This window comes from Microcaecilia unicolor, chromosome 5 (assembly GCF_901765095.1).
Source record: "Microcaecilia unicolor chromosome 5, aMicUni1.1, whole genome shotgun sequence".
Lineage (NCBI taxonomy): Eukaryota > Metazoa > Chordata > Amphibia > Gymnophiona > Siphonopidae > Microcaecilia > Microcaecilia unicolor.
In genome coordinates, this window is record NC_044035.1 from 72683719 (window position 1) to 72711147 (window position 27429).

The following is a 27429-nucleotide window of genomic DNA, read 5'->3' on the forward strand; positions in this document are numbered from 1 at the left end:
TCAGAACAAGGTATATTCTAAACATATCACCAAAACAGGGAAGATAAGGCATCCTGATAACGAGGTTGCAATAGAGACCATAGTAGACCAGGTTCTTTAAATACAGAGCAGACAGATTTTAAAAGATTGCTAATTATCACTGTCAAGTGCAGCACAAGTGTAAATAAGAAGAACAAACGTAGTTTGAAATGTCTATATGCAAATGCCAGAAACCTAAGAAATAAGATTGGAGAATTAGAATATATTGCACTACATGAAAAATTAGATATAATAAGCATCTCTGAGACCTGGTGGAAGGAAGATAACCAATGGGACACTGTCCTACCAGGGTACAAATTATATCACAGTGATAGGGTGGATCAAATTGGTGGAAGTGTAGCATTATATGTTAGGGAGGGCCTTGAATTGAATAGACACAAAATTCTGCAGGGCACTAAACACGTCTTGGAATAACAGAAATTCCGTGTGTAAAGGATAGTGATAGGAGTGTACTACCGTCCACCTAGTCAGAATGAACAGACACATGCAAAACTGTTATCAGAAATTAGGGAGGCTACAAACTGAGTAACATAATAATGGGTGATTTAATTTACCCCAATATTGACTAGGTAAATATGTAACATCAGGGCATGCTAAGGAGATAAAATTCCTTCATGAAATCAAGGACTGCTTTATGGAACAACTGGTTAAAGAGCCAGCAAGAGGGGGAACAATTCTAGGCCTAGTTCTTAGTGGAGCGCATGATCTGGGGCAGGAGATAATGGTGCTGGGGCCCCTTGATAACAGTGATCATAACATGGATGTAATCTCTGGAGTAAGTACACACAGGAAATCCAATAAAAGTGATTTATAGTAGTAGTATGTTAGCATTTAACTTTCAAAAAGGAGACTATGATAAAATGAGGAGAATGGTAAAAAAAAATTAAAAAATTGAAGAGCAGTTGCAAATGTCAAAAAACTTATATCAGACGTGGATGCTATTCAAAAATACCATCATGGAAGCCCAGACCAGATATATTCCATGTATTAAAAAAAAGAGGAAGGAAGGCCAAATGACAGCTGACATGGTTAAAAAGTGAAGTGAAGGAAGCTATTAGAGCTAAAAGAAAATCCTTCAGAAAAAGGACGAAGAATCCGACTGAAAATAATAGGAAAGAGTATAAAGAATGGAAAGTCAAATGCAAAGCGCTGATAAGGAAGGCAAGCAGAGACTTTGAAAAGAAGATTACATTGGAGGCAAAAACATATAGTAAAAACTTTGGGGTCCTTTTACTAAGCTGCGGTAAATGGAGGCCTGCGCTAGCGTCAGCACGTGTTTTTGATGCATTCTGAGGCACCTTTTTACCATAGTGAGTAAAAGGCTGTCTTTTTTTTTTCTCCAGAAGAAATGGCCGTACGGTAAGTGAACCACTTGCCGCGCAGCCATTTCTGGGGGGGGAGCACTTATCGCCACCCATTGAGGTGGCATTAAGGGCTCCCACGCTTACCACGCCCTGGGGGTGGGAAATGGTAGCCCATCAGTTGTTCCGGATTGGCACATGGCAAGCCTGTTGATGTGCGCCAACCCTTTAGTAAAAGGTCCCCTTTTTTAGATATATTAGAAGCAAGAATCCGGTAAAAGAATCAGTTGGACTGCTGTTCAACCAGGCCTTTTAATGGAAGAAGTAAATGATACTGGCAGTATATACTATTTCAGGACATGTTTATCCACTCCTACCCTAGCTAAGGTAATGTTCAAGCACTTTCTGACTTCATTTGCAACTTTCTTTAAACTAGTCGCTTATTTTCTTACTCCTGTTACTCTATTTTATCTATCTATGCCATACTTTGTATTGTTTGAACATTTTTACCGCTGTAATTGTCTATTGCTTATGTTTGACTTATTCTTGCTGTACACCGCCTTGAGTGAATTCCTTCAAAAAGACAATAAATAAATCCAAATAAATAGATGACCGAGGGGTAAAAGGGGTACTCAGAGAAGAAAAGACCATAATTGAGAGAGAAAATTAATTCTTTGCTTCGGTCTTCACTGAGGAAGATGTGGGAAAGATACTAGTAATTCACAAAATTGTAGGGTTTCAAGGCACCAGGACACCACAACAGTTCACTACACACCTATCTGTGGAGAAAATAATCTCAGTAAAGCAACCCCACATGCAATACATTTAAGGTATGGGCACAGCTCACCATCATAGGCATAAACTCCACTTACCAAAGTGTAGGAACATAATCACTCTTGGTCCCAATGTCAATGAAGCCCACTAACGTTCACAGGAAAGTCCAAAGGCAGTACAGGCAGGGCAGCAGTCGAACACAGGATTGAGATTCCTAGTGCAATACCCCTGACTCAGCTCTTAGTGAAACAGGGGCTCCCTGTTGGGCATCTGGGAGTGTTATAGTTTGACAGAGGGCCGGATCGGAAGATTGAGAAGGACACTAAGGTCTGAAGTATCACCGTGGAGTGTTCGACTGTGCTGCCCTGCCCGTACCGCCTTTGGACTTTCCTGTGAACGTTAGTGGGCTTCACTGACATTGGGACCAAGAGTGATAACGTTACTACACTTCGGTAAATGGAGCTTTTTCCTATGATGGTGAGCTGTGCCCCTACCTTAAGTATTGCAGATGGGGTCGCTTTACTGAGGTTTTTTCTCCATGAATAGGCGTGTAGTGAACTGTTGTGGTGTCCCGGTGTCTTGAAACCCCACAATTTTGTGAATTTTTGAGATTTTTGTATATTTACATTTTTGAGCTTGAGTGTTAATTTTGTCATTAGGAGGGGTACCAGTGCCAGAAATGGTATTCAGTGCTGATCAGTCAGAGAAACTGAAACAAATCTCTGTAAACCTGAAAAATGTAATGGGGCAATTTGACAAACTGAAGCGTAGCAAAGCACCTGGACCAGATGGTATACATCCCAGAGTATTGATAGAATTGATAAATGACCTTGCAGAGCTATTAGTAATATGTAATTTATCTTTAAAATCTGCTGCTGATTTGGTTTCAGTCACCCTCTACCTCCAGTCTCCGTGTTCTGCCTGGTTTCATGCCTCAGCCAAAGGTATATTCTTTGAAATCTATAGGTCATTTCCAGAGATACTAGTCTTTATGGGTATTCCTTTGCACCTGTCCCTCTAGGGCAAAAATCTCCTTCTTGGGCTTAGAAAGCAAGCACTTTGCAGCCTTTCTTTCCCCTCTCTACTCCTGAAATATGCATCCTACTTTTTACAAGTTCATCTCTCTCTTCAGTTAATGCAGCATTCATCCTTCTATTAATTCAGCATCCATCCAGCTATTCATGTTTGTATTGAACCATACTCAGTATTACATTCTTGGTTTCAATTACTTACAGTAAGTTACTGTTTATCATAAATCCCAATAAATATATAAATAAGTAAAGCCAGTCTTTTCTTTGGAAGTTGAACTGGTTTCACTCACTGTTCAGTATTGCAGTAAAATACGCAGTATAACAGTACAAAAGCTACTAAATCCAAAACCGTGTGCAACCAAACAGAGGGGCAATAAAGAGATTAAATAGTTGGAGCTAAGATAGACCCTGGGAAACTCCAGGGGAAAGAACGAGCTGTCAAAGACTGATGATCCCAGTCTTCCTAAAAAGATCTGTGTTCCACAAATGAATAGAACTACTTTAAATCAGCCTTTCCTAAATTCAGGTACTCGTCAAGGAAAAAAACAAGATGTAATCCACCAGGTCAAAAGCTGTAGGAGAATCAATGGAAACGAAAATGTGTCTTTACCAAAATCAATATTCATTCTAAGTTTATCAGTCAGGGCCATTTTGATACTGTGATATAAGCAGAAAGTCTTTAAAAACCTGAAAAATGATGAAAAACCAGCTTCTCAATTATTTGAGACAAATAATACATTTGAAGCTGGATGATACTGAACTGCTATTAACTGATCCTATGAAGCATTCTGTAGCAATGAATGAATTCTATCAACCACGTTTGGGAAGCTCGCCAGGTGCCCTTGTCCTGGATTGGCCGCTGTCGTGGACAGGATGCTGGACCCTTGGTCTTTTCCCAGTGTGGCATTACTTATGTACTTATGTATCCAAAAGGAAAGAAACTGGAAGAAAGACTGTGCATGGACATGGAAAAAAATTAAAGAAAGCAGACTATGTTGGGAGTCCATAACTATCCGGGACGGCAGTGGGTCTGTGGGACACGTCACCAGGTTCATGGAGGAGAGAGCATTTTACAAATGAATATACATGGGGAGGTTAAATTCTTCCCAAGTAGTAATATAATGTTTATTGGTCACAGTAATGTTCCCAAAAAGGATGGCCAGCATTCCCACCAAAACACCCATTGGATACCAAATTGTCTCTGCATTAATTGAATGGGAAACACCTAGGAATATGTTCAATAATTAACACTGAGGTTTTCTAGTTGCCACACATGTTAATTTTGTAGTAACTACCACACTTCAGTACACAGGACCTGTGGAGAGGCATTTTCAATATGACATCCAAATCCGATTATGGATGTTTTGCAAAACAAACATCTAAGAATCCAGTGCCAAACATGGTCATATTCAAGCCAGAAAAACGTCTGTCATTTTGGTTCAAAATTTGCCCTATTTTAGACATTTTTGTGCTCAGTGCACTTTTCTTTAAGGGGCCATTTTCAAACAAAAAAAAACGTCCAAGGGAAAACAGCACAAAAACAAGCCACTGAGATCCTGGGGGCCTGCAGTCTAACTAGGCTGGCCACACAGACATCCCAACAGAGCGGTGGAGCAGCCTAAGGGACACTGCAGTGAACTTCACATAAAATGTCCCAGGTAAACATCACATCATAATCTCCTTTTAATGTATGGTGAGCCTCCCAGGAATAGCAAAAAATGCACTGTACCTACAATAGCCTTTATGCCTTCAGGTGTCACCTATTTGGGGATTCAGTAGATATTTTGTGTTGTTTGGGGCGCTCACACCTTCCACCCCAAGTGTACCAGTTAGAGTGGAATATGGGCCTGTGTCCCTTTCTCTATAGTCCACTGCACCGACCACTAGGCTACTCCAGAGACCATATCTGTATGTGTTATATAGAGCCTGGTATGTACAGTCACTTTCAGCTCTTAGGGGGTTTGAGGGGGTCATTAACCACTAGGGGATTAAGGGGGAGGGTCATGCCTTTATCCCTCCAGTGTCATCTGGTCAGTTTGGGCACCTTTTTGACAACTGGTCATTATTGAAACAGGTCTTGCCAAAAAGTCCTATTTTTTTCTAGACATTTTTACAATGTTCCATTATCACAGAAATTTGTCCAAATCGTAAACCCACCCTAGTCCCCCCCCCCCCCCAAAAAAAAAAACATACCTCATGAGATTTAGACAAACTGCATAGAAAAACATCTTTAAAATGAGTTTTGAAAATAACGATTTGGGCGTTTTTGTGCCTCTTTGTGCCAGTTTTTGGACATATTTTTGAAAATAAGCCACAGAGAAAAAATGCACAGTAAATGATATTACCTTCCAATATGTTTAAAGTATTAAAATCAATATTGGAAGTACTATTTTAGTATTATGGTCTAAGAGCTCATCGGCCATGATATGCTATAGTTCAGTAAGAAGCTGCTTCTGATATTTACTGTTTTTGTTCCAGGTTGTGCTCCAGTTGGAAAAGAAGCTGTTTGATTATTTTAATCAAGAGGTTTTTAGACATAACAATGGTGTGGCGGTAAGTCTATATACATTTATTTTATCTATGTATTCTGTTCAGGATTATACAGTGTTCACTGCCTTCTTTTTAATGTAATATCCTACTCCTAATTCCATCTTGGTGAATTCATTTCTTTATTTAGAATCATTCAATAATCCTCTTTTTTCCAAAAGTAAGGCAGATTACTTAAGAGGGGCATTTCTAGGTAGACGCCTCCATTTAGGTGCCCTGATGCCATGCAATAAGAGCCTGTTCTATAACATATCAAATCTTATATCAAACCCAAAGCTCAAAACAGTTTACAACAAAAAACAAAAACAGATACCAGCAGCAAACTACAAATACATTTAACAGCAAGTTCAAAATAGCATTAGAATCAAATTTAAGAACGAAACTAGTGAACAGCTAAATTTCAGTAGCTTACAGAACCTCAAATAGTTAGGTTTGGTCTGAATTTAAAGAGAAATTAGCTGACGGAGATTATGTGATGCAGTGAGCAGCAGCAGATGTATTTTGCCAGTGCTGATCTGGGGCCCCTGCTAATCTGCCATTATTGAATTCCTGAACCCGGATTTTACAGAGAGTTTTTGCACAAAGAGCAGCAGGGCTGTTGTATGGATAAATTTATGACCAAGGGAAATGAGCAGATGGTCGCAAAAACTTTAAGAAAACACCGTGAACAAGCCAAGGTGCAGGATAACAAGATGGCCAACCAGTTGCCCTTATAGAATCCCTTAGCATTGGAAACGATTACAGACCTTACTGGTGCAGATTTGAGACGTCATATGATCAGCTTGCAAACATGTATCAATTGATCACTGATGTTTCCAAAAGGACTGGCGAGCTTGAATGTAGAGTTTCTGGTCTCGAGGATGGTGACCTGCAGAGGGATATGGACATACAGGCCCTGCGTAAGTGGATGGAAGAACAAGCGCAAAAAATTGATGATTTAGAAAAATGTTATCATAGAGAGATCCTGCGCTTTATGGAGTTCCCCAAAGCCATTTCAGACTCACGCATATGCCAGGAACTAGAGGACTGGATAGCGCTTAACTTTCCAACAGTACACAAGGTGTGGTCGGTCTGAATAGAGTGTGCACATAGCCTCAGCTGTCGCCAAGAGGGAGAGGTGCGGTCCTGCACTGTCACTGTGAAATTCCATGACTATGCAAAACAAGTGAGGTATTGAGATGTTATAAGCTCAAGCATGTGGCTGTGCATTATGCTGACTCTCCTATCTGCATTTTTCAGGATTACTCGGCGGCTCTTGTGGATAAGTAGAGAATTTTCTCATCGGTTTGCGCCTTGCTTAGTGAGAAAAAACAGATTTATGTTACTCCACCCAGGCTTGCTGAAAGTATACTATGATGATCACTGGTTTTGTTTTGATTCTCCTACTAAAGTGACTGAGTGGATTAACTACACACAGTTAACTGAAGGACCCTCGATTGATATCTAGGCCTCTGAAAGAGACCACAGCTATTTTTATGTTACTGCAACTCTAAGAACAGCAAGTCTCCTGCAACCAAGGCATTGGGGATCTGTTTACACTCCTGGTTGACCGTCTCCCACTTTTCTTTTTTCTCTTCTCCACTGTGAGACTGCTGTTGGGTGACAGGATTTACTGACTGGTATTGACTTGCTCTCTTGGGTGGTGGTGTGGGATCCCAGTGAGCATCATATCTGTGATCCATCGCCCTTCCTTCCTTAGCGAGGGATGTCGATGGTTGGTGTTTTCAGGGGTACGGGGGAGGTGGGGATGGGGGGAGTGGGGTGGGGGATTTGTGGTTCTTATTCATGCCATCTTTACAGATATAGGGTTTCGTTCTTCTTGCATTATTTAGTTTCCTACTACGTGAAGTGAAGTGAGCTCCTTGAGACTGATGTTCTCCCGGGATGAAGGCTGGGCATCCAAGGAGAACATGGATGGTTGCTCTCAAGTGACTCTGTTTTGCTATATTACTGGTTATTTATTTATTTATTGCATTTGTATCCCACATTTTCCCACCTATTTGCAGGCTCAATGTGGCTTACATAGCACCATGGTTCCGGTATGACAAGTACATAGTGATATTATGGAATAGGAAAGGAGAAGAGTTATGTTATGTACATTTCGAGTGTTAGATTGTGTTGCAGGGTTTAGACATTTAAGTTGGATCATTCGGATATGCCTGTTTGAACAGGTAAGTTTTCAGTGACTTCCGTAAGTTTGATAGGTCTTGGGTTGTTTTCATGGCGTTTGGTAGTGCGTTCCATAGTTGCGTGCTTATGTAGGAGAAGCTGGATGCATAGGTTCATTTGTATTTGAGTCCTTTGCAGCTTGGGTAGTGGAGATTTAGGTATGCGCGTGTTGATCTTGTTGTGTTTCTGGTTGGTAAGTCAATGAGGTCTGTCATGTATCCTGGGGCATCGCCATAGATACTTTTATGAACCAAGGTGCAGATTTTGAACGCAATACATTCTTTGATTGGGAGCCAGTGTAGATTTTCTTGTAGGGGTTTGGCGCTTTCGAATCTCATTTTTCCGAATATAAGTCTGGCTGCGGTGTTTTGAGCTGTTTGGAGTTTCTTTATGATTAGTTCTTTGCATCCCGCGTAGATTCCATTACCGTAGTCTAGGTGGTTTAGTACCATAGATTGTACCAAGTTGCAGAATATTTCCCTCGGGAAGAAAGGTTTTATTCTTTTGAGTTTCCACATCGAGTGGAACATTTTCTTTGTTGTAGATTTCACTTGGCTTTCTAGCGTGAGGTTTCGGTTGATTATAACTCCGAGAATTTTCAGGCTGTCTGGTACAGGAAGGGTGTAATCTAGGATGTTTATATAGTTGGGTTTATTCATGTTGTATTAGGATGAGAGGATGAGACAATGTGTTTTATCTGCGTTAAGTGGGCCCAAGTGCGCCCAAGAGTTCATGATTTTCAGGCTGAGTTTGATTTCATTAGTGATTTCTGTTAGATCATGTTTGTAAGGGATGTATATCGTGACATCATCTGCGTAGATGTATGGGTTGAGGCTTTGGTTGGCCTGGGATTTGGCTAGTGGGGTCATGGTGGTGATCCTTGGGGTACTCCACAGTCTGATTTCCATGGTTATGATACATTCGAGTGCGATTTCATTTGATATGTTCTTGTGGTTAAGAAACCCTTAATCCAGCTAAGTACATTTCCACCAATCCCGAAGTATTCTAGGATGTATAGTAGTATTTTATTGTTTACCATGTCGAATTGTAGGAGAAGTATGCTTTTTCCTTTTGCAACTTCTTGTTTGAATTTGGTTATGAGAGTTACTAGTACTGTTTCGGTGCTGTGGTTGGAGCGAAATCCTGATTGTGATTCGTGTAGTATAGAGAATTTGTTTAAGTAATCGGTGAGTTGTTTGGTTACCATGTTTTCCGTCAGTTTGACTACCAGTGGGATAGATGTGACTGGGCGGTAGTTGGTGATTTCGTTCATTTTTTTCTTTATATCTTTTGGTATCGGTGTGAGTAGGATGTTGCCATTTTCCTTGGGGAAGAGTCCATGTTGAAGCATGTAGTTGAGGTGGGATGTGAGGTCTGTCATGAAACGTTGAGGAGCGGATTTTATTAGGTAATTGGTGTCCAATTTACAGTGAGTTCTGGCAGACTTGTTGATCACTTGGTCCGTGGTAAGGAGAGCGAAGTTTGTCCAGATTCTGTCTGCAGGGTATTCATCGATGATTGGGTCTAGACACTCAATGAATTTTTCAAAGTCGGTGGTGTTCTGAGGTAACGTGTTACGTAGGTTTACGCAAAGTGAGTGATCACTTTGTGCAGATTGCCTCCTGAAATGTATCTGGTATAATCTCTTCCATAAATCGCATTAAGATCATGGCAGCTTTAAAGTGGCAAAAAATAGATATAGCTTGCCTACAAGAGACTAAACTCGTAGACCAGGAACATCAAAAACTTAAATGTGGTTGGGTTGGGGAGATTTTTTTACTCATCCTCCTCTCAGAAGAAAGCAGGAGTGGTAGTACTTGTAAGGAAGAACCTACCATGCAAAATTCACTTAATATTTAAGGATGAATATGGCAGATTCCTTCTGTTAAGAGTTACTTTTTGTGGCCGTGTGTTTTACTTCTTTGTTTTGTATGCTCTTAACACATATGAACATGCATTCTTTAAGAAAATAGTATACTTTGACATTGACAAAATCTCTACCCCATTCTACTTGCAGGAGATTTTAATCAAGTCTTAGATACCAAACTAGACAGATCTTCTACTAAACATATTCCAGCTTTCAATTTAGGGAAAGGGGTGCCTTACCTCTGTTCCCCCCTGGGGCTAGTAGATCCATGGCATCTGTTGCACCCTACAGAGACAGACTATACCATCTCTCTAGGATGCACAGCACATTCTCCAGAATAGACTATATTTTAGCTTCACAGACATTTTCCATCAATTTGTGGGGCTGAGAAAGGGCCCATAGATGTCTCTGACCATGCAATTGTATGGGTGGATGTGGAGTTGATGGGACCAACAATGGGGACTAGTGGGTGGAGATTTCCTTCTTATCTGCATAAGGATAAAGAATTTATTAACTACCTAAATCAGAAATGGGCAGATGTTACTTGTAATGCACAACATGCACAAGATGGTGCCCTATTTTGGTTAACAGCGAAGGTAGTCCGTGGTGATACTAGCATACACAGCAGCTAGAAACAAGTATATCTCGCAAGGCATGCAGCTGTTAGGGAAAGAAATAACAGTTTGTTAAGCGACAATATAGCAAGCGCCCTACCTAGTCAATTAAAGAAACTATGTTGGTTACTCAAGCAGCATTAAATTTGCTTATTCATGAGCGCACTAGGAAAATGTTGTTTTTTAGAAAATACAAATATCACCAATATGACAATAAATCTGATAAGCTGCTTGTGCAGGTGACTAAGATTTGGCAGGGATCTCAATATGTCTCTTGTTTACAGACCTCGACCACTAAACAAGGATAACAGACTGTTTTTTTAATGTCATTTTACGCAGATGTATGCTATACAGGCAGCAGGTGTGAGCCCCTGCAGTCTTTGATTTATTTAGAAGATGTGGGCTTGCCCTGAATTATGCCAAATGCCTTGACGCTTCTCAATTTCTTAATTCCCCATTATGAACCAAGGAAATTCAGAAGGCCATTCGCATGGGATGAGGTTGTACGGCCCATGGCCCGGATAGATATACGCCAGACGTTTACAAAATTATGGCCCATCAGTTATGTGGTCCCCTAGAGCAGGGGTTTTCAACCCAGTATTTAGGGCACACCCAGCCAGTCAGGGTTTTCAGGATATCCCCATTGAATTCAAATCGAGCTTCTACTGGTGTATTAGAAAAATGATCAGTGGATCCAAACCAATCATTAATGTGTCGCATTTGACATGCCATGGAGAAAAGTTTTAGATCCAACAGATCAAGGACTCCCTTATCTCATGGCATAGACACAACAGAAAAGGGAAGTTGAATAGATCCAGGACTTTGATTATTTGCTGCTCAGTCAGAAATGGGGATTGGACTTACAAGTTACAGTGACTGAGGATCAGCTAAAGCTCTGTCACTCAATTTATGTGAAAGTACCTTACAGTACCCTGCTGTGGGAATCGCAATATAAAATTTTGATGAAGCTATATGTCTCCTCACAGGGCATACAAAGCAACAATGCAGCCAGACGATGCATGCCTAAAGTGTGCACAATTACCGGCAACTTTGGGACGTATGTTCTGGCACTGTCCAGTTGTGCAAGTTTTTAGACAACACTCTGTGCTCGAGTCTCTGTGCTGTGGAGAGTTCAATGGATGCTGACGCCCTTAATATTAATTGACTCTTGTGCAGTAGTGGCTCCAATGCCTAGCTTTTTGAGGAAATCAACACTTTTTTTGGGGGGGGGGGGAAGCATTCTTCTGTGTTAGAAGGCATCGAATGCGCCGACTTGGAGATCGTGTATGATTATGCAAGCTACTATGGAAAGACGTTACTTTACAGATTTGGATTCTATTCAGGGAGAGAAATTTCACTAAATTTGGGAACCTTTTTGGAGCTCGCTCACACATGTTGCTAGTAGAAGACTACTTTAATATGTAAATTCACCTCTTACCATATATCTGCACCATAGTATGTGATTTTTGGTTTTTGTGGGGGAGACTGTTGTTTTTTCTTTGGGAGGAGAGTATAGGACAGTGATGGCGAACCTATGGCACGCGTGCCAGAGAGGACACGCAGAGCCCTCTCTGTTGGCGCTCACTGCCAGTTTTTTTTTTGTTGTTGTTCTTAAATTGTACCCCGCGCTCAGTTCCAGCTCGCCCTTCCGCCCTCCCACCTGGCATTAGGCATTCCTCCCTCCCACCCGGCACCAGCCCGCCCTCCCAGCACGAAATTTAAAAGTCTTCCCTTGTCGGAGTTAAGGCGGCGGCAGCAGAAGCAGTGGAAGAAGCGTGCTGCTGGCCTGGCTCGGCGCATCTTCAGCCTTCCGTCTCTCAAGCTCAGAGTCTGGTCCCGCCCTAACAAGAAATGAGGGCGGGACTAGAGCTTGAGAGACGGAAGGCTGAAGACGCGCCGAGCCAGCCCAGCAGCACGCTTCTTCCACTGCTTCTGCTGACGCCGCCTTGACCCCGACAAGGGAAGACGTTCAAAATTCGTGCTGGGAGGGCGAGCGGGCTGGTGCCGGGTGGGAGGGAGGAATGCCTAATGCCAGGTGGGAGGGCGGAAGGGCGAGCTGGAACTGAGCGCGGGGTACAATTTAAGAACAACAACAAAAAAAAAACTGGCAGTGAGGCGACGGGTGGCGCGCATGCCAACAGAGAGTGGGAGGGAGCGAGGAATGCCTGATGCCGGGTGGGTGGCCTGGTACTTGCTGCCGGGTGAGTGGGTGGCCTGCTGCCTGGGTGGGAGGCCTGCTGCCTGGGTGGGAGGGAGGAAGGGATGCCTGGTGCCTGGGAGGGAGGGAGGGATGCCTGGTGCCTGGGAGGGATGGAGGGATGCATGCCTGGTGCCTGGGAGCAGGGCCGGTCTTAGGCCGAGGCGGCCGCATAGGGCCCCACGCTTAGGGGGGCCCCGCCCAGAACGCCTCGGTCAGCCTCCGCTCCCGATTCCCGGATGATCCGATTCCGTCCCTTTCCTTTTAAATTTACCTCTGTCCGGGCCGGCAGCGCAGCGTCAGTGAAGAAGGCGGCACTCCCGTGTCCCGACGTCTCTAGCCTTTCCTTCGCTCAGGGGCCCGCCTTCTTCTGATGTCAGAAATGACGTCAGAAGAAGGTGGGCCCCTGAGTGAAGGAAAGGCTAGAGACATCGGGACTCGGGAGCGCCGCCTCCTTCACTGATGCTGCGATGCCGGCCCGGACGGAGGTAAATTTAAAAGTTTAAAAAAAAAAAAGAAAAGGTATCTTGGGAGGGGGGAGAAGAGGGCGGGCAGTTTGGGACATGGAAGCGGGAGGGCAGGGGAGAGAGGAGGAGCATGGATGGGAGGGCAGGGTTCATGGAAGGGAGATAGGGGAATTGCTGGATAGGGATGAATGGAGGGGACAGATGGGCATGGATGGATGGGAGGGTAGGGCTCAGGGAGAGAGGGGAATTGCTGGATGTGGATGGAGGAGGGAAGGGCAGAGAAGGCCAAGGATGGACATGGATGGGAGGGCAGGGCCCAGGGAGAGGAGAAATTGCTGGAAATGGAGGGGAGGGGAGAGAGCAGAATTGCTGGATGTGGATGGAGGAGGGAAGGGCAGAGAGGGCCAAGGATGGACATGGATGGCAGGTCCCAGGGAGAGGAGAAATTGCTGGAAATGGAGGGGAGGGGAGAAAGCAGAATTGCTGCATGTGGATGGAGGAGGGAAGGGCAGAGAAGGCCAAGGATGGACATGGATGGGAGAGCAGGGCCCAGGGAGAGGAGAAATTGCTGGAAATGGAGGGGAGAGAGGAGAATTGCTGGATCTGGTTGGAGGAGGGAAGGGCAAAGAGGGCCAAGGATGGACATGGATGGCAGGGCAGGGCCCAGGGAGAGGAGAAATTGCTGAAAATGGAGGGGTGGGGAGAGAGGAGAATTGCTGGATGTGGATGGAGGAGGGAAGGGCAGAGAAGGCCAAAGATGGACATGGATGGGAGGGCAGGGCACAGGGAGAGGAGAAATTGCTGGAAATGGAGGGGAGAGAGGAGAATTGCTGCATGTGGATGGAGGAGGGAAGGGCAGAGATGGCCAAGGATGGGCATGGATGGGAGCAGGGCCCAGGGAGAGGAGAAATTCCTGGAAATGGAGGGGAGGGCAGAGAGGAGAAATGCTAGATATGGATGGAGGGGAAATTGCTGAATTTAAGGGCTGGATCGGAACACTTTGGAGGCAGATGCTGAAACTGGAGAAAGGATAGGGAGGGACAGGGCTACAGATGGTAGACAGGACACAGGAGGATGGTGGACATGGTGAGAGAAAAAGTATCAAATGGAAAGAAGATTGCATAAAACAGAAGACACTGGGACCAAAGCGAATAGAAAAACTAAATGATCAGACAACAAAGGTAGAAAAAAAAGTATTTTATTCAGAATTTATTAATTGGAATATGTCATCTTTTAGAAATGTGCATCTGTGATATTTTGCATGTAAGTTTCAATTTTTCTAGTATTACTGCATGCTGAGTCTAACTTCTTGAGGTAACTTTCTAGTTCAGTATTTTGCCTTCATATTTGTTGTGCCATGTGTTTTTCATGTGTGATCAAGGTACAGTATCCTGCTAGCGTGTAGTATTTGCAGCCCTTTTTTTTTTTCACGAGGTAGTGTGTTGGTGTTTTAGAGCCTGGTGTAATTACAGTTCTGCCTTTCTATGCATAAGGTTGTAGCTCGTCCTGTCCTTGGATTTAGTGCTGTTATGGTTTGGTAAGGTTATGAGTGTGTTTTTGCACAAGTTTGTTTATAGTGTTTTCAGTGGAGAGATTGTGTGTCCGCACCTCTGACCCCCCGGGGTTATGAGAATTGGAACTACTAATTGTAGTGGACTTGAACTGAATAATTTCTGGGGAGGGGGGGTTTCATGATAGCATTGTGCTTATTATTTCAATCAGTTTTTCTGTAGAAGTTTAGCTTCATTTGTCTTTATTTGAAATTTCATAAATAAAAATTTTCTAAAAATTGAATAATCTTATCAACGGGGTGGGGGCGGGGCTGGGGCGGGGCTAGGATGGGGCCCCACCAAATTGGTCTGCATAGGGCCCCGCACTTGCTAAGACCGGCCCTGCCTGGGAGGGATGCCTGGTGCCTGGGAGGGAGGGAGGCAGGCAGGCAGGCCTGGTGCCTGGGAGGAAGGGAGGGAGGCCTGGGAGGGAGAGATACCTGCCTGCTGCTGCTGCTGCCTGGGAGGGAGGGAGGCCTGCCTGCCGCCAGGGAGGGAGGGAGACCTGCCTGCCTGCCACCTGGGAGGGAGGGAGGACTGCCTGCTGCCGCCTGGGAGGGAGGGTTGCCTGCTGCCGCCTGGGATGGAGGGAGGGATGCCTGCTGCCGCCTGGGAGTGAGGGATGCCTGCTGCCTGGGAGGGAAGGAGGGAGGGAGGCCTGCTGCCTGGGAGGGAGGAAGGCAGGCCTGCTGCCTGGTGGGAGGCAGGGAGGCCTGGTGCCTATGGGAGGCCTGCCTGCCTTCCTGGTGCTGGGTGGGAGGGAGGCTTGCCTGCCTGCCGCTGGGAAGGGTGGGCAGGGGGGAGAGGAGGGTGGCTGGACATGGGTGGATGGAGGGGAGGGCAGGGAGGAGAAAAACTGCACATGGATGGAGGGCAAGAAATGAAGAAGAAAGGAGGAAAGTAAAGAAATAAATGGAAAGGAAGCCTGGAAACGGAGTTAAGAGAACAGGACCAATGTGGATAGAAAAACAAAATCACCAGACAACAAAGGTAGAAAAAATCATTTTATTTTCATTTTAGTGTTTGGAATATGTCCAATTTACATCTGCTGTCTTATTTTGCACTGGGAATACTGGAGCTGTAACACCTTACATACAGAAATGATTTATAATGAAAAAAAATCATGTTATTTTTTTCTCCTATACTAGTATAATATTTTCAATGATGTCTGTTTATATGCGCCGTGGCTGGTGTAAGGGGTGTGACTATCATAGGGGTGGAGTCATGTGGTGACCCTGCCCATAATGAGTTAAATTGCCCTGTTGGCACTTTGCGATAAATAATTAGATTTTGGGTTGCTGTTTGGGCACTCGGGCTCTGAAAGGTTCGCCATCACTGGTATAGGGTATACTAATTGAAAATAGGCCACTTTACCACTTTGTTGAACACTTAGAGGTCATTTTTTACTTACTGCAATTATGAATGACATGGTTCTTTTCTGCATAGTCATTTGCCTGCATTGCCATCTATTGATATTGTATGCAATTGTGTGCCTAATAAAGTTTTCTTGGGGGATGATTAGCCTGCTTCTTATTTTCTGAAGGAAATAGAGTAAGATACGCAGGTGATTTTAGTGCATGTATTTGCGTGTGCATCCCAGAGAGGCAAAATAGTATGAATGCTTGTGAAAATATCTCTTTCACCTCCCAGCCTAATCATAATGCTGGGAATGCCTCCTCACAGACTGCTTACTAATATGTCTGCTGTGGAAACCTGCATGTACCCTTTGCCAGGTGAATTTTTAACCAAGCTGTTTTACCTAGGTAAATTGCTTTTGGAATTGTCCTCAAATAGACTTAAACATTTGAATGGTCTTATAAAATAGTTCCTCCAAATGGAATCTATTGTACTAGGAATGAAGCATCCAAAGAATTATCTCTACACGCTTGTTTCATCAGCTGGGCTCTAACTGCTTTCTCTGAAAGGTTTCCTGTCACTTCTATTTCTTTGGACTTCCCATAGTTTGGATTCAATACCACCATCCTATGTCTTGTAGGTTGGGAAGTATAACAAATGCCAGGCAAACTTCTACAGTCTGGGTCCTCTAAATGGCAGAAACAGATTAGGATCAAGGCTGAATTGGGCTTCAACGACAACTCCAATAGTTGCGAAATAGGACCGGTGCCAGGCAGACTTCTATGGTCTGTGCCCCAAAATTGGCAGTGAGAGATAAAGATTAAGGGTCTGATATTCAAGGCTATCTATCCAGCTGCTGACTGGTTAATTAGTCGCTAATATTCAGTGCTGCTTAACTTGCCAAGTGCCGATGAATATCATGGTCAGTGTTGAAATCAAAGCTGGCTATGTTGGGGGTGTTCCAGAGGCGGAGTCAATGTTTGGCCACTTAAGGGCTGAATACCAGCCCTTAAGCAGCCAGGTTTACTGTATAAATGGGACCGCATAAAAGTCTGTCCTATCTTCATGCAGTATTCCGTGGCGTCTTCAAAGCTAAAGTCCGCGTAGGTCCTGGCTTTGAATATCCGGGAATAACTCCGGCAGTGAGCAAAATGCTCACCGCTGCCGGCTAAATATCGGACCCTAAGTATGTCAGTGTCTAATAATGAAGAAGTGGAACCTGTGCAGAGTGCCAGAGTCAGCTCTTGCCACCTTGGTGGGCAGACTGGATGGACTGTGCAGGTCTTTATCTGCCAACATTTACTATTTTACTATCGCAATAAACCATGGTAGAAATAATGACGGTTGAAAGATCAGTTTCGACTCTGACAAGGAAAATATAGAGCAAACCCTTCCCTCAAGAGATTGCAAAATTTCTAAACCTTTTTAAAATTACCTAAAACCTGCTAGTTTCTTTATAATTTTAATACAGTTTAATATTTTAAACCGGGGCTTTTCAGTTAATAGTATTGTAAATCATGGCATTCTGATAAGTATCTTCAGTGACAAGTGGTTCAGTTTATTTCACACACATACACACATCTCTGCATGCATCCTACTTCAGCACATTAAATTTAAAACAGCTGCCATTTCATTCAGGCACAGAAAAAAAAAACGGGAAATCTTCCAGATCACCCATGGAAGAAAAAGATAAATGACATAATGAGCCATTGGAGATAATCTAATCTTCATGGTCTAGTTAAACACGTAGCACCATGATCACTAAAAACAAACTACCTATCTAAAAGGATAAATGTCCCTGTACCAAATTCAACCCAAAAAATCCATCGCATTCTTCATCAACCACAGGTCTTGTACCACCCTGACAGAAATTTAATTCAAGCTGGCTCCTGAAAATAATTATTGTATTTTAAGAGTAGTAATCATTGGTCGGGACATGATTGAATGTGTCCATGCCTATTGACTTTTCCTATGATTTATAGCTCTGTTAAGTCGATATTCCCATCGAAATTGTATAATTAATTATAAGTGGGGCTGTCAGGTCTTCAGGATGGAGTGCCCTGATGAGTATTTGGGAAGATTAAATTTTCCTTAGCGGTACCAAGGCAGGGCCTGGGAATTTTCACAGCATGGTGGCTGTTGGATAAAGATGTTTTTTCTGTGTGTTCAACAACTGCTTTAACTCAAGATCCATTGATTTTCAGAGCCCTTTTTATCAGTGCGGTGTCTCTTCAGTAATAGTGGAATTTGTGCAGATGTGACAAGAGCTGAAAAATATTTATTATCAGAATGTTACTTTATCATTGTCTATATGGCTGCCTTTTCCCCTCCTTTTCCCACTGTAATTAAAAAGAGAAATGTTGAAAATATAAAAAATAGATACCCATGTTCATGAAAAATTGAAAGCAATTTCTCTTTACAGTAGAATTGCAATTTTCAGTTTGCAATGCTCCTTTCCCCCTCTCTTTAAATGCTTCAGTCCCACTGTGTTCCTAAGTAATAGCTGTCTACCTCATTATTTTATACTAGTTGCTATTCCTCAAACAAAGCATAAAAAGACCATAGATAAACAAAATCATTTTTCTAGGAAAACAAACTGTGAACACCTTGGTCTGTTTCTTTCTTCTTTTTCTCCTTTATATTCTGCCTCCTCAGAAAACTGACTGTCTGATTTTCCTCTAAGGGCCTGGGGCTTGAAGGGAAAATGTCCTTCTAGTCTGAACTCTGTAGCTTAGGGGTTCATAACCCTTGAGAGTGCAGGACGAGGTCAAATGAGGTACGGAGAGGGGTCTTGAAATCTGAGGCAATTTATTGACTTTCTATACAGAGTGAAGGTAGTTGTTACGACAGCTATTGGTAGTATAACAATGTACTGCTGTAATTTTAGTGACATGTTAGCAGTTAGCATATGTAGCTGTCAGTAGTCACTAGTGGACACATGATTTGGACAGAAAACAAAGGGTAGGGTTAAGTGGCCAGTTCTCTCAATGGAGAAGGGTGAATAGTGGAGTGCCGCACAGATGTGTACTGGGACCGGTGATATTTAACATATTTATAAATGATCTGGAAATTGGAATGATAAGTGAGATGACTAAATTTGCAGATGACACAAAACTATTCAAGGTTGTTAAAACACATGCGGACTGTGAAAAATTGGCAGGAAGACCTAAGGAAACTGGAAGACTGGGCATCCAACTGGCAGTTGAAATTTAATGTAGACAAATGCAAAGTGATGTGCATTGAGAAGAATAACCCAAATCGTAGTTACCTGATCCTAGGGTCCAACTTGGTGGTCAGCACCCAAGAAAAAGATCTAGGTATCATTGTAGACAATACACTGAAATCTTCTGCCCAGTGTGCGGTGGTGGCCAATAAAACAATCAGGATGCTACGAATTATTAGGAAAGGGATGGTAAATAACACCAAGAATATTATAATACCTCTGTATCGCTCCATAGTGCAACCTCACCTTGAGTGCTGCGTTCAGTTCTGGTCGCCGTATCTCAAAAAAGATATGGTAGTATTAAAAAAAGGTTCAAAGAAGAGTGACTAGAATAATAAAGGGGAAGGAACTCCTCTCATATAAGTAAAGGCTAAAGAGGTTAGGGCTCTTCAGCTTAGAAAAGAGATGGCTGAGGGGAGATATGATTGAGATCTACAAAATCCTGAGTGCTGTAGAATGAGTAGAAGTGAATCGTTTTTTTTTACTCTTTCAAAAAGTAGAAAGACTAGGGAACATTTTTGAAGTTACACGGAAATACTTTTAAAAGAAACAGGAGAAAATATTTTTTCACTTGGCGAATAGTTAAGCTATGGAACTCGTTGCCGGAGGATGTGGTAACTGCAGCTAGTGTATCTGGATTTAAAAAAGTTTGAATTTGCATGCACTGCCTCCATTACATGCAAATCTCTTTCATGCATGTTCATTGTGGATGTCCTGAAAACGTGACTGGCAAGGAGTACTCCAGGACTGGACTTGGTAAACATTGTCCTAGGGTATATTTTACAGTCCCTGGTGATCTAATGGTGAAAAGTCAGGGATCTGCTTTCAAAATAGCTGCTGTGACCTCTAGAAACTGGGGATTGCTTCTGACCCAACTCCACAACTAGCCCACCAGGGGATTGTAAGGTAGGCCAGGGACCTACAGGTGGGTGGGGGAGGAGGCACTTGGGGGGGTCTGGGAGGTAGGGCTGCTATTGTTTGGGGGAGGGAAGGAGGGACGTGCTGAGTGTGGCAGTGATACCTCAATGCAGTGCACCGCACCAGGGCACAAAGTCCTTCATCCAATATTTCCAGATTATCCAACATTTTCAGTTATCTGACCATCTGTCATTTCCATTTATGTCAGATAATCAGGACTCTACTGTAATTGTAAATTACAACTCCTCCAAGCATTGTCCTATACCTCAACTTTAGTACAAAGGTCATTATCATCATTAAGAAAAGTAGCTTGTGTATAACTTATAGGCTTTCGCCAACCTTTTTTTTTTTTTTTTTAAATCAGTATAGGCAGTCACCTGGGCAATATATGAAGTATTCTTAACAATTAATGTTAACATGGGAGGAGACCAAGGCCTCCTTCAGGTTAGAAATAGATTTCTTGATAGAGTCTAAAGTTATAATGGCACAGCAGGCTTACATAGTGTGAGACTTTGGCAAATCTGAAGCTCTAGTCCCAGTAGCCTCCAACAATGAAACCTGGCATTAAGAGCGCCTCTTATGCAACCACAAATTAGCAGGTACACAGCCCCTCAGCTGCACTGGCTCTGTTCAATGAAGTCAGAATGTAAGTAGTACAAGGGTAAGTGATCAAAGTTGGATCTGAGATTTCACTTTACAACTGTAAAGCAACAGAGGTTTGAGCAAGGCCAGCCCAACCACAAGGCAGAATAAGCATCCACATTTGGAACTGAGAGAACTGCAAGGCAAGCAGTCCACGAAATCCAACATGAAGAACAGAAGAGAAGCAGACCATATGAAAACACAGTCTTTATTTGCCACTTTGAAATCCCAGGACTAAACAAGGTCAACCAAAATGGCCATGTTTCACCAGATGGCTGCCTCAGTGTTTGTTTTGAAACTTGGAAACAAATTTGGAGGGCGAATGAAGGGAGCTCATTAAAGAAAGCCAGTGATTAACTTATCAGGTTAGTCCAGCAAAGGGGTATCAGCTGCAACTTATTTACAGACCTTGTTTTGGAGTTTTCAAGTGGATTGACACAGCAACCACATTCCTCTCTGAAACTCCTAATTTGAATTTTTGAGATCCACAGAAAGTAAAATGTTGTCTGTTCCCTTAGGGGCAAGTATACTAAGGTATACTAAGCAATTAGAGAGGGTTTTAGCATGCACTAACATCTAGTGTGTTAAGAGTCTGTTCAGTAAAAGTCCATTACTAACGACGTAGCACAGGAAGGGGTGGGAACTCGGTAGACTATGAGCAGTCAGCTCGTGGTACGTAGCGCACGGAAATCGCAGTTTATGTGGGATCACCTAAAGCCACCTTAATAGGTGGTGTTAGTTGCATCTGCGCATAGAGGGGACCTTCTACAGAGCAGCCTCTGGTGGTAGTCCCACCCCGAGCATACAACATTTCTTGGGGGGAAAAGAAAACCCCCGGAAATGGCTAGCATGGCGATAACTTGGCTGAAATCAGGCATCACCGTGTGTTGCCCAGTAACTGCTGGGTTAGCGTGGGAGCCCTTATCACCACCTCAGTGGGTGGCAGTAAGGGCTCCCTGCCGCATGGCCAATGTGGTAAGAGTTCTCTTACCACATGGCCATGTGTGCTGAGGGCTTTTCTACCCCCTGCAGTAAAAAGGGCCCTGGCGCACAGGAAAAAATGACCCCTGCTGCTAGTACATAATTACATAAGTATTGCCATACAGGGACAGACCAAAGGTCCATCAAGCCCAGCATCCTGTTTCCAACAGTGGCCAATCCAGGTCACAAATACCTGGCAAGATCCCCCAAAAAGTACAAAACATTTTATGCTGCTTATCCCAGAAATAGTGGATTTTCACCAAGTCCAATTTAATAATGTGGGATACAAATGAACCATAAATAAATAAATAATGGTCTATAGACTTTCCTTTAGGAAGTTGTCCAAACCTTTTTTTAACCCCGCTAAGCTAACCGCCTTTACGACATTCTCTGACATTGAATTCCAGGGCCCTTTTTCCAGCAATTTGGTAAAAGGACCTCCTAGCACCTGAAAGTAAGGCATGTTGGAGTACTTGTCTGAGTGGAAACTACAGAGGGAATGCTGGACACATCCCTCAATGGTTGCCGCAGAGCCTTTGCACTTAAGACACGTTTCTTTTGCCAGTTTACACGTGTTAAGTGCAAAACCCAAATGCACTTTAGTAAATATGTCCCCTAGTTCATAAAAAATACTTCTGGAAAAAAAAGCAAATGGCATAAATGGGGACTTCAGTATTTACAGTTTTCTAAATTCTGTAGGTAATATATAGAAATAAAACAAAACATAGAAAAGAATATAAGATGATACTTTTTTATTGGACTAACAATACATATTTTGATTAGCTTTCAAAAGCAATATCTTCATTTGCTCATTTCTGATCTAAAGAAGAAGGTATTACCTTCTAAAGCTAATAAAAAATGTATTAAGTTAGTCCAATTAAAAAAGGCATCAACTTATTTTATTTTTTCTGTTTTGTTTTATTTCTATTTATTACCTTTAAAAGTGGACTTACACAGCTACCACACCACTAAATTCTGTAAAATCAGGAAAAATTTAGTAGAAGTGAAATGTTTTTGTCTTTGAAACTTATTTGTAAAGATGAAGCATTGTACAATTGGCTTAAAGAATTAAAATTTTCTAAAGTCATTTTTATCTGCTGATTTTTTTTCTGGTCGTTTTTCCTCCCTCCCCCAATACTTCATTTCCCTTTCACAGCTGTGAATTCTCTAGTGGATGCTGCAGATGGGTTTGATAAATGCTGCTAATATCACCTTCTGATCTAGCGATGCTCTGACTTTGGTCTGTAGGTCCTGATGAGTAATTGCTGTTGTTCTACTCCAATGACTGAATTAAGTTGCCCTGTTATAAAGGGTTCATACTTGTTCAGCTTTAGCAAAGGCAGCCATGGCAAGGTCCCAATGGACACTGACCTTTTTCAAGATACCTTTCTACTTAATGACAGAACCTGCTAAATTGTTTTCCATTGACTAGAGTTTCTTCTTTAAACAGGATATGTTAGAATACATTATAAAACAAGAATGCAGTTAAATTATCTTTAAGGTCTTCCAGTCAATAAACGTACACACACAGTTAATTTGAGGATCATTTCACTAACTGATCACGCTTGTATGTGTTATCTTCCTGATTAGCACTACAGATATGCCCAGGGTATAAATGATTTGTTTTCGGTTTGGGCTTTTTTCATCAATTTTAGGATCTTTTTCAGTTCATTTCACAGATTTGTTTTCATAATTTAAAAAAAATCACATGCTGATTGACGTGGAGGGGCATAATCGAAAGGGGCGCCCAAGTTTTCCTGAAGACGTCCTCGCAGGACATCCTGACGAAGGGGCGGGGAAACCCGTATTATCGAAACAAGATGGGCGTCCATCTTTCGTTTCGATAATACGGTCGGGGATGCCCAAATCGCGAAATTTAGGTCGACCTTAGAGATAGTCATCCCTGATTTTCGGCGATAATGGAAACCAAGGATGTCCATCTCAGAAACAACCAAATCCAAGCCATTTCGTCATGGGAGGAGCCAGCATTCGTAGTGCACTGGTCCCCCTGACATGCCAGGACACCAACCGGGCACCCTAGGGGGCACTACAGTGGACTTCAGAAATTACTCCCAGGTGCATAGCTCCCTTACCTTGTGTGCTGAGCCCCCACCAAAACCCACTCCCCACAACTGTTTTGAAGCGCTCACATTTACCACCACAGTGTAACAGGTAGGGGGGGATGGGCCTGGGTCCGCCTGCCTGAAGTGCACTGCACCCTCTAAAACTGCTCAGGGACCTGCATACTGCTGTCATGGAGCTGGGTATGACATTTGAGGCTGGCAAAAAATATTTAAAAAGTTTTTTTAGGGTGAGTGGGGGTTAGTGACCACTGGGGGAGTAAGGGAAGGTCATCCCCGATTCCCTTCGGTGGTCATCTGGTCAGCTCGTGCACCTTTTTGAGGCTTGGTTGTAACAAAAAATGGACCAAGTAAAGTCACCCAAGTGCTCGTCAGGGACGCCCTTCTTTTTTCCATTATCGGTCGAGGACGCCCATGTGTTAGGCACGCCCCAGTCTCGCCTTCGTTATGCTTCCGACATGCTCCCGTGAACTTTGGTTGTCCCCATGACGGAAAGCAGTTGAGGACGCCCAAAATCGGCTTTCGATTATGCCGATTTAGGTGACCCTGGGAGAAGGACACCCATCTCCCGATTTGTGTCGAAAGATAGGCGCCCTTCTCTTTCGAAAATAAGCCTGCTAGGAGCCGTTGTACTAAACCATGGTAAAATTTGCAGTTACCGTGGCATAAGGTGGGACTTTACCACGCAGTAGCTGCAAATTTACCAGGCAACTCTTGGGGACATTCCCAATATTTGTTATCACAGGTGCTGCATTAAATTTAGAGCTACCGTAGGGTACTGTTATGATTGTGTTAGTACTTTTAGAGCATAAGACTAATTTCCAAAATAAGAGAGCTCTATAGTACAACGTACAAAATTATCTTTTTCAGAATGACACTTTAGAACTGCCATCATATGAATCCAACAGTGATTAGCTGCAATAAGCAGCAAACAGAAGAACCCAGAAATGATCTATGCACATGTTTCAGGACTGCAAGTTTATCATTCTCAGTAACCCCAGAGTTGCCACAAAATAATCAGAATTCATTATTGAATTTGGCTGCAGCCTAGTAAGCATCAAATTTTATATAGGAGCGGTTGCTCAGTAATTTGTGTATTTTTCTGTGTCAAACTGTTTGCTTAGCATTTTCAGAAAAAATATATTTTGAAGGAATTTCTCTAGCACAGGCAGAACCTTTATGGGGTAATTCTACTACATTGCATCTATTTTTAGGCACCTATTCTAGTAGGAGCTGACTATCCTATAGAATACTAATCTAACTGGATAAATATATGCTTATATTTTAGGTGAAAGGATTTAAGCCAGCCATAGAGCTTGTATAAGTGCTCACGCCTAAAGATACATGCAGTACTTATAGTACTCAATAAATTGTGCATGTAAGTGTGAGCCGCTCCACCCAGACTGTGCCTATATGTGCATTTGTACAGAACAACGCTTAGGCAGATTTTTGGCATTTGCATGAGTATGTGCACACATACCCACATATATTCCTTTATTCCTTTTTTTTTTTTTTTTTTACTTATTTGACCAACATATGAAATGAACTAAACCCAACCCAATAACAAGGAAGAGAAAAATGCAACACTCTTAAAATATAGTATCCAAACAATCATCACAATGAACCTCATGTTCGTTCTGCCCCTTCCATTGACTCTTATCTGATGGACTCCATTTATGGGCTAATAAGTCCACTGAAGATTTTTGCTTATCTCCCCTTAAGTACACCATCTAGTCATAAACTCACAGCAATTCACTCACTCATTCCAATCCCCCTCTCCTGCACTAGCAGGTTCCCAGCTTTCTCGTTTGATCATATCTCGCAAGATTCAAGAAAATTAATCTTCATCCTCTGATGCTTCCAAGTTTTGAGCGTGCTTTCAGAAGAATTTATTTCCACAAGGCTTAGAATTGTGCTTATAGGTGCGTAATTCAAACTTAACCAATGTTGCCATCCATTGAAGCCATATCTTAGGATTTGGTGTCTCCTCCTTAATCCACTCCTTTAGGATCAGTTCCTTAGCCAAGAAAATGGCATAGAGAATAAACTTTTTCTGACCGGTAGATACTATTCATCCTTCCTCAGCCCCTTCATCTGTTTCTCAGTCCCCCAACAGGAGCAAAGAATAGATACAGGGAATTTGCCTATCTGATACATTCTCTATGGTCTATAAAACACATTCCCACAGAGTCCCCAATAGGGTACATTCTCAAAAGGAATGAAGCCACGTTACTCGCTCCCATTTGTATTTAAGGCCACAGTCAATGTTCCAAAGTTTTATCTGATAACCTTTCTGCCTAGTAATATAAATCCGGGGGGGGGGGGGGGGGAGATTTTGAGTATAATTTCTTGCAGTGATACTGAGGGAATCAGTTTATAACTGTCCTCCCAATACTTGCATAGATTCTCTGCATTAACATCTACCCCCAGTTCCTCTGTCCACTTCCTTGCCAATATTGCTATATGAGAAGTGTTATGGGCAGTGATACCATCTCAATATTAAATGGAGAGCCTATTAAATTTAGACAGCAAAAATTAAACATCCTCATCTACCTCATTCCATTTCTAATCATTTATATGTTTGTTTACGTTTATTAAAACTTGATGAATCAAAGCGATTTACAAAGCAGTTAAAAACACATGAAAGAAGAAAAGAGCGCCAAAAAATATATAGGAAAGAGACAATCATGCCAATGGCACTTAAAAAATAGTTTCCTAACTACTACATGCTCCTCCAGCACACCAACCCACAAATGCAAATACATACTAAATATTTTTTAAATGATGGGTTTTCAGAGCTGCCTTAAAGTATATTCTGGTGCATAAATGTTACTGCACACTTTATAGAATTACCTGCCAAATGTGTAGGTGTTTATCAGTACATTTCTTTAAATATTTCAAAAGTTAATGTATATCAAATATTTTGGTGGTGTAATAAAAATAATATCAGGCAAAATCTTTGAAGACATAGAAATATAGAAACATGGTGGCAGATAAAGACCATATGGTCCATCCAGTCTGCCCATCCTCTGTAACACCTAACTCTTCCTTTTCCTAAGCGATCCCACATGCTTATCCCATGCCTTTTTAAATTCTGACACAGTCCTCGACTCCACAGCCTCCACCGGGAAGCCATTCCATGCCTCCACCAGCCTTTCTGTGAAATAATACTTTCTTAGATTACTCCTGAGTCTATTCCCTCTTAACTTCATTGTATGCCCCCTTGTTCCAGAGTTCTTCTTCAGTTGAAAAAAGCGCACTTCCTGTACATAAATTCCCTTGAGATATTTAAACATCTCTATCATGTGTCCTCTCTCCCTCCTCTCTTCCAGCGTATACATGTTGAGGTTCATAATCCTGCCCCTATATTTTTTGTGTTCAAGACTGCTTACTAATTTTGTAGCTGCCCTCCGGACCGACTCCATCCTGTGTATATCGTTTCGTATGTGCGATCTCCAGAACTTCACACAGTACTCTAAATGAGGTCTCACCAGAGATTTATACAGTGGCACCATTACCTCCTTTTTCCTGCTGGCCATCCCTCTTTTTTATGCACTCTACCATCCTTCTGGCTTTGACCGTTGCTTTTTCTACCTGTTTGGAAGCTTTAAGGTCCTCATACACTGAAGCACTTCACCCCCTATACTGTACCGTTCCCTCAGATTCTTGTGA

The 27429-nt window shown here is 42.6% G+C and overlaps 1 protein-coding gene across 1 annotated transcript in view; it reads left to right on the forward strand.

Moving 5' to 3' along the window:
• The window catches only part of INPP5A (inositol polyphosphate-5-phosphatase A), a 778463-nt gene that overhangs the window by 634185 nt on the left and 116849 nt on the right, over nucleotides 1-27429 (forward strand). The window contains exon 11 of the mRNA XM_030202993.1: nucleotides 5624-5698. Within this exon, the coding sequence (XP_030058853.1) occupies nucleotides 5624-5698 (75 nt within the window). The remainder of the gene's footprint in view (nucleotides 1-5623; nucleotides 5699-27429) is intronic.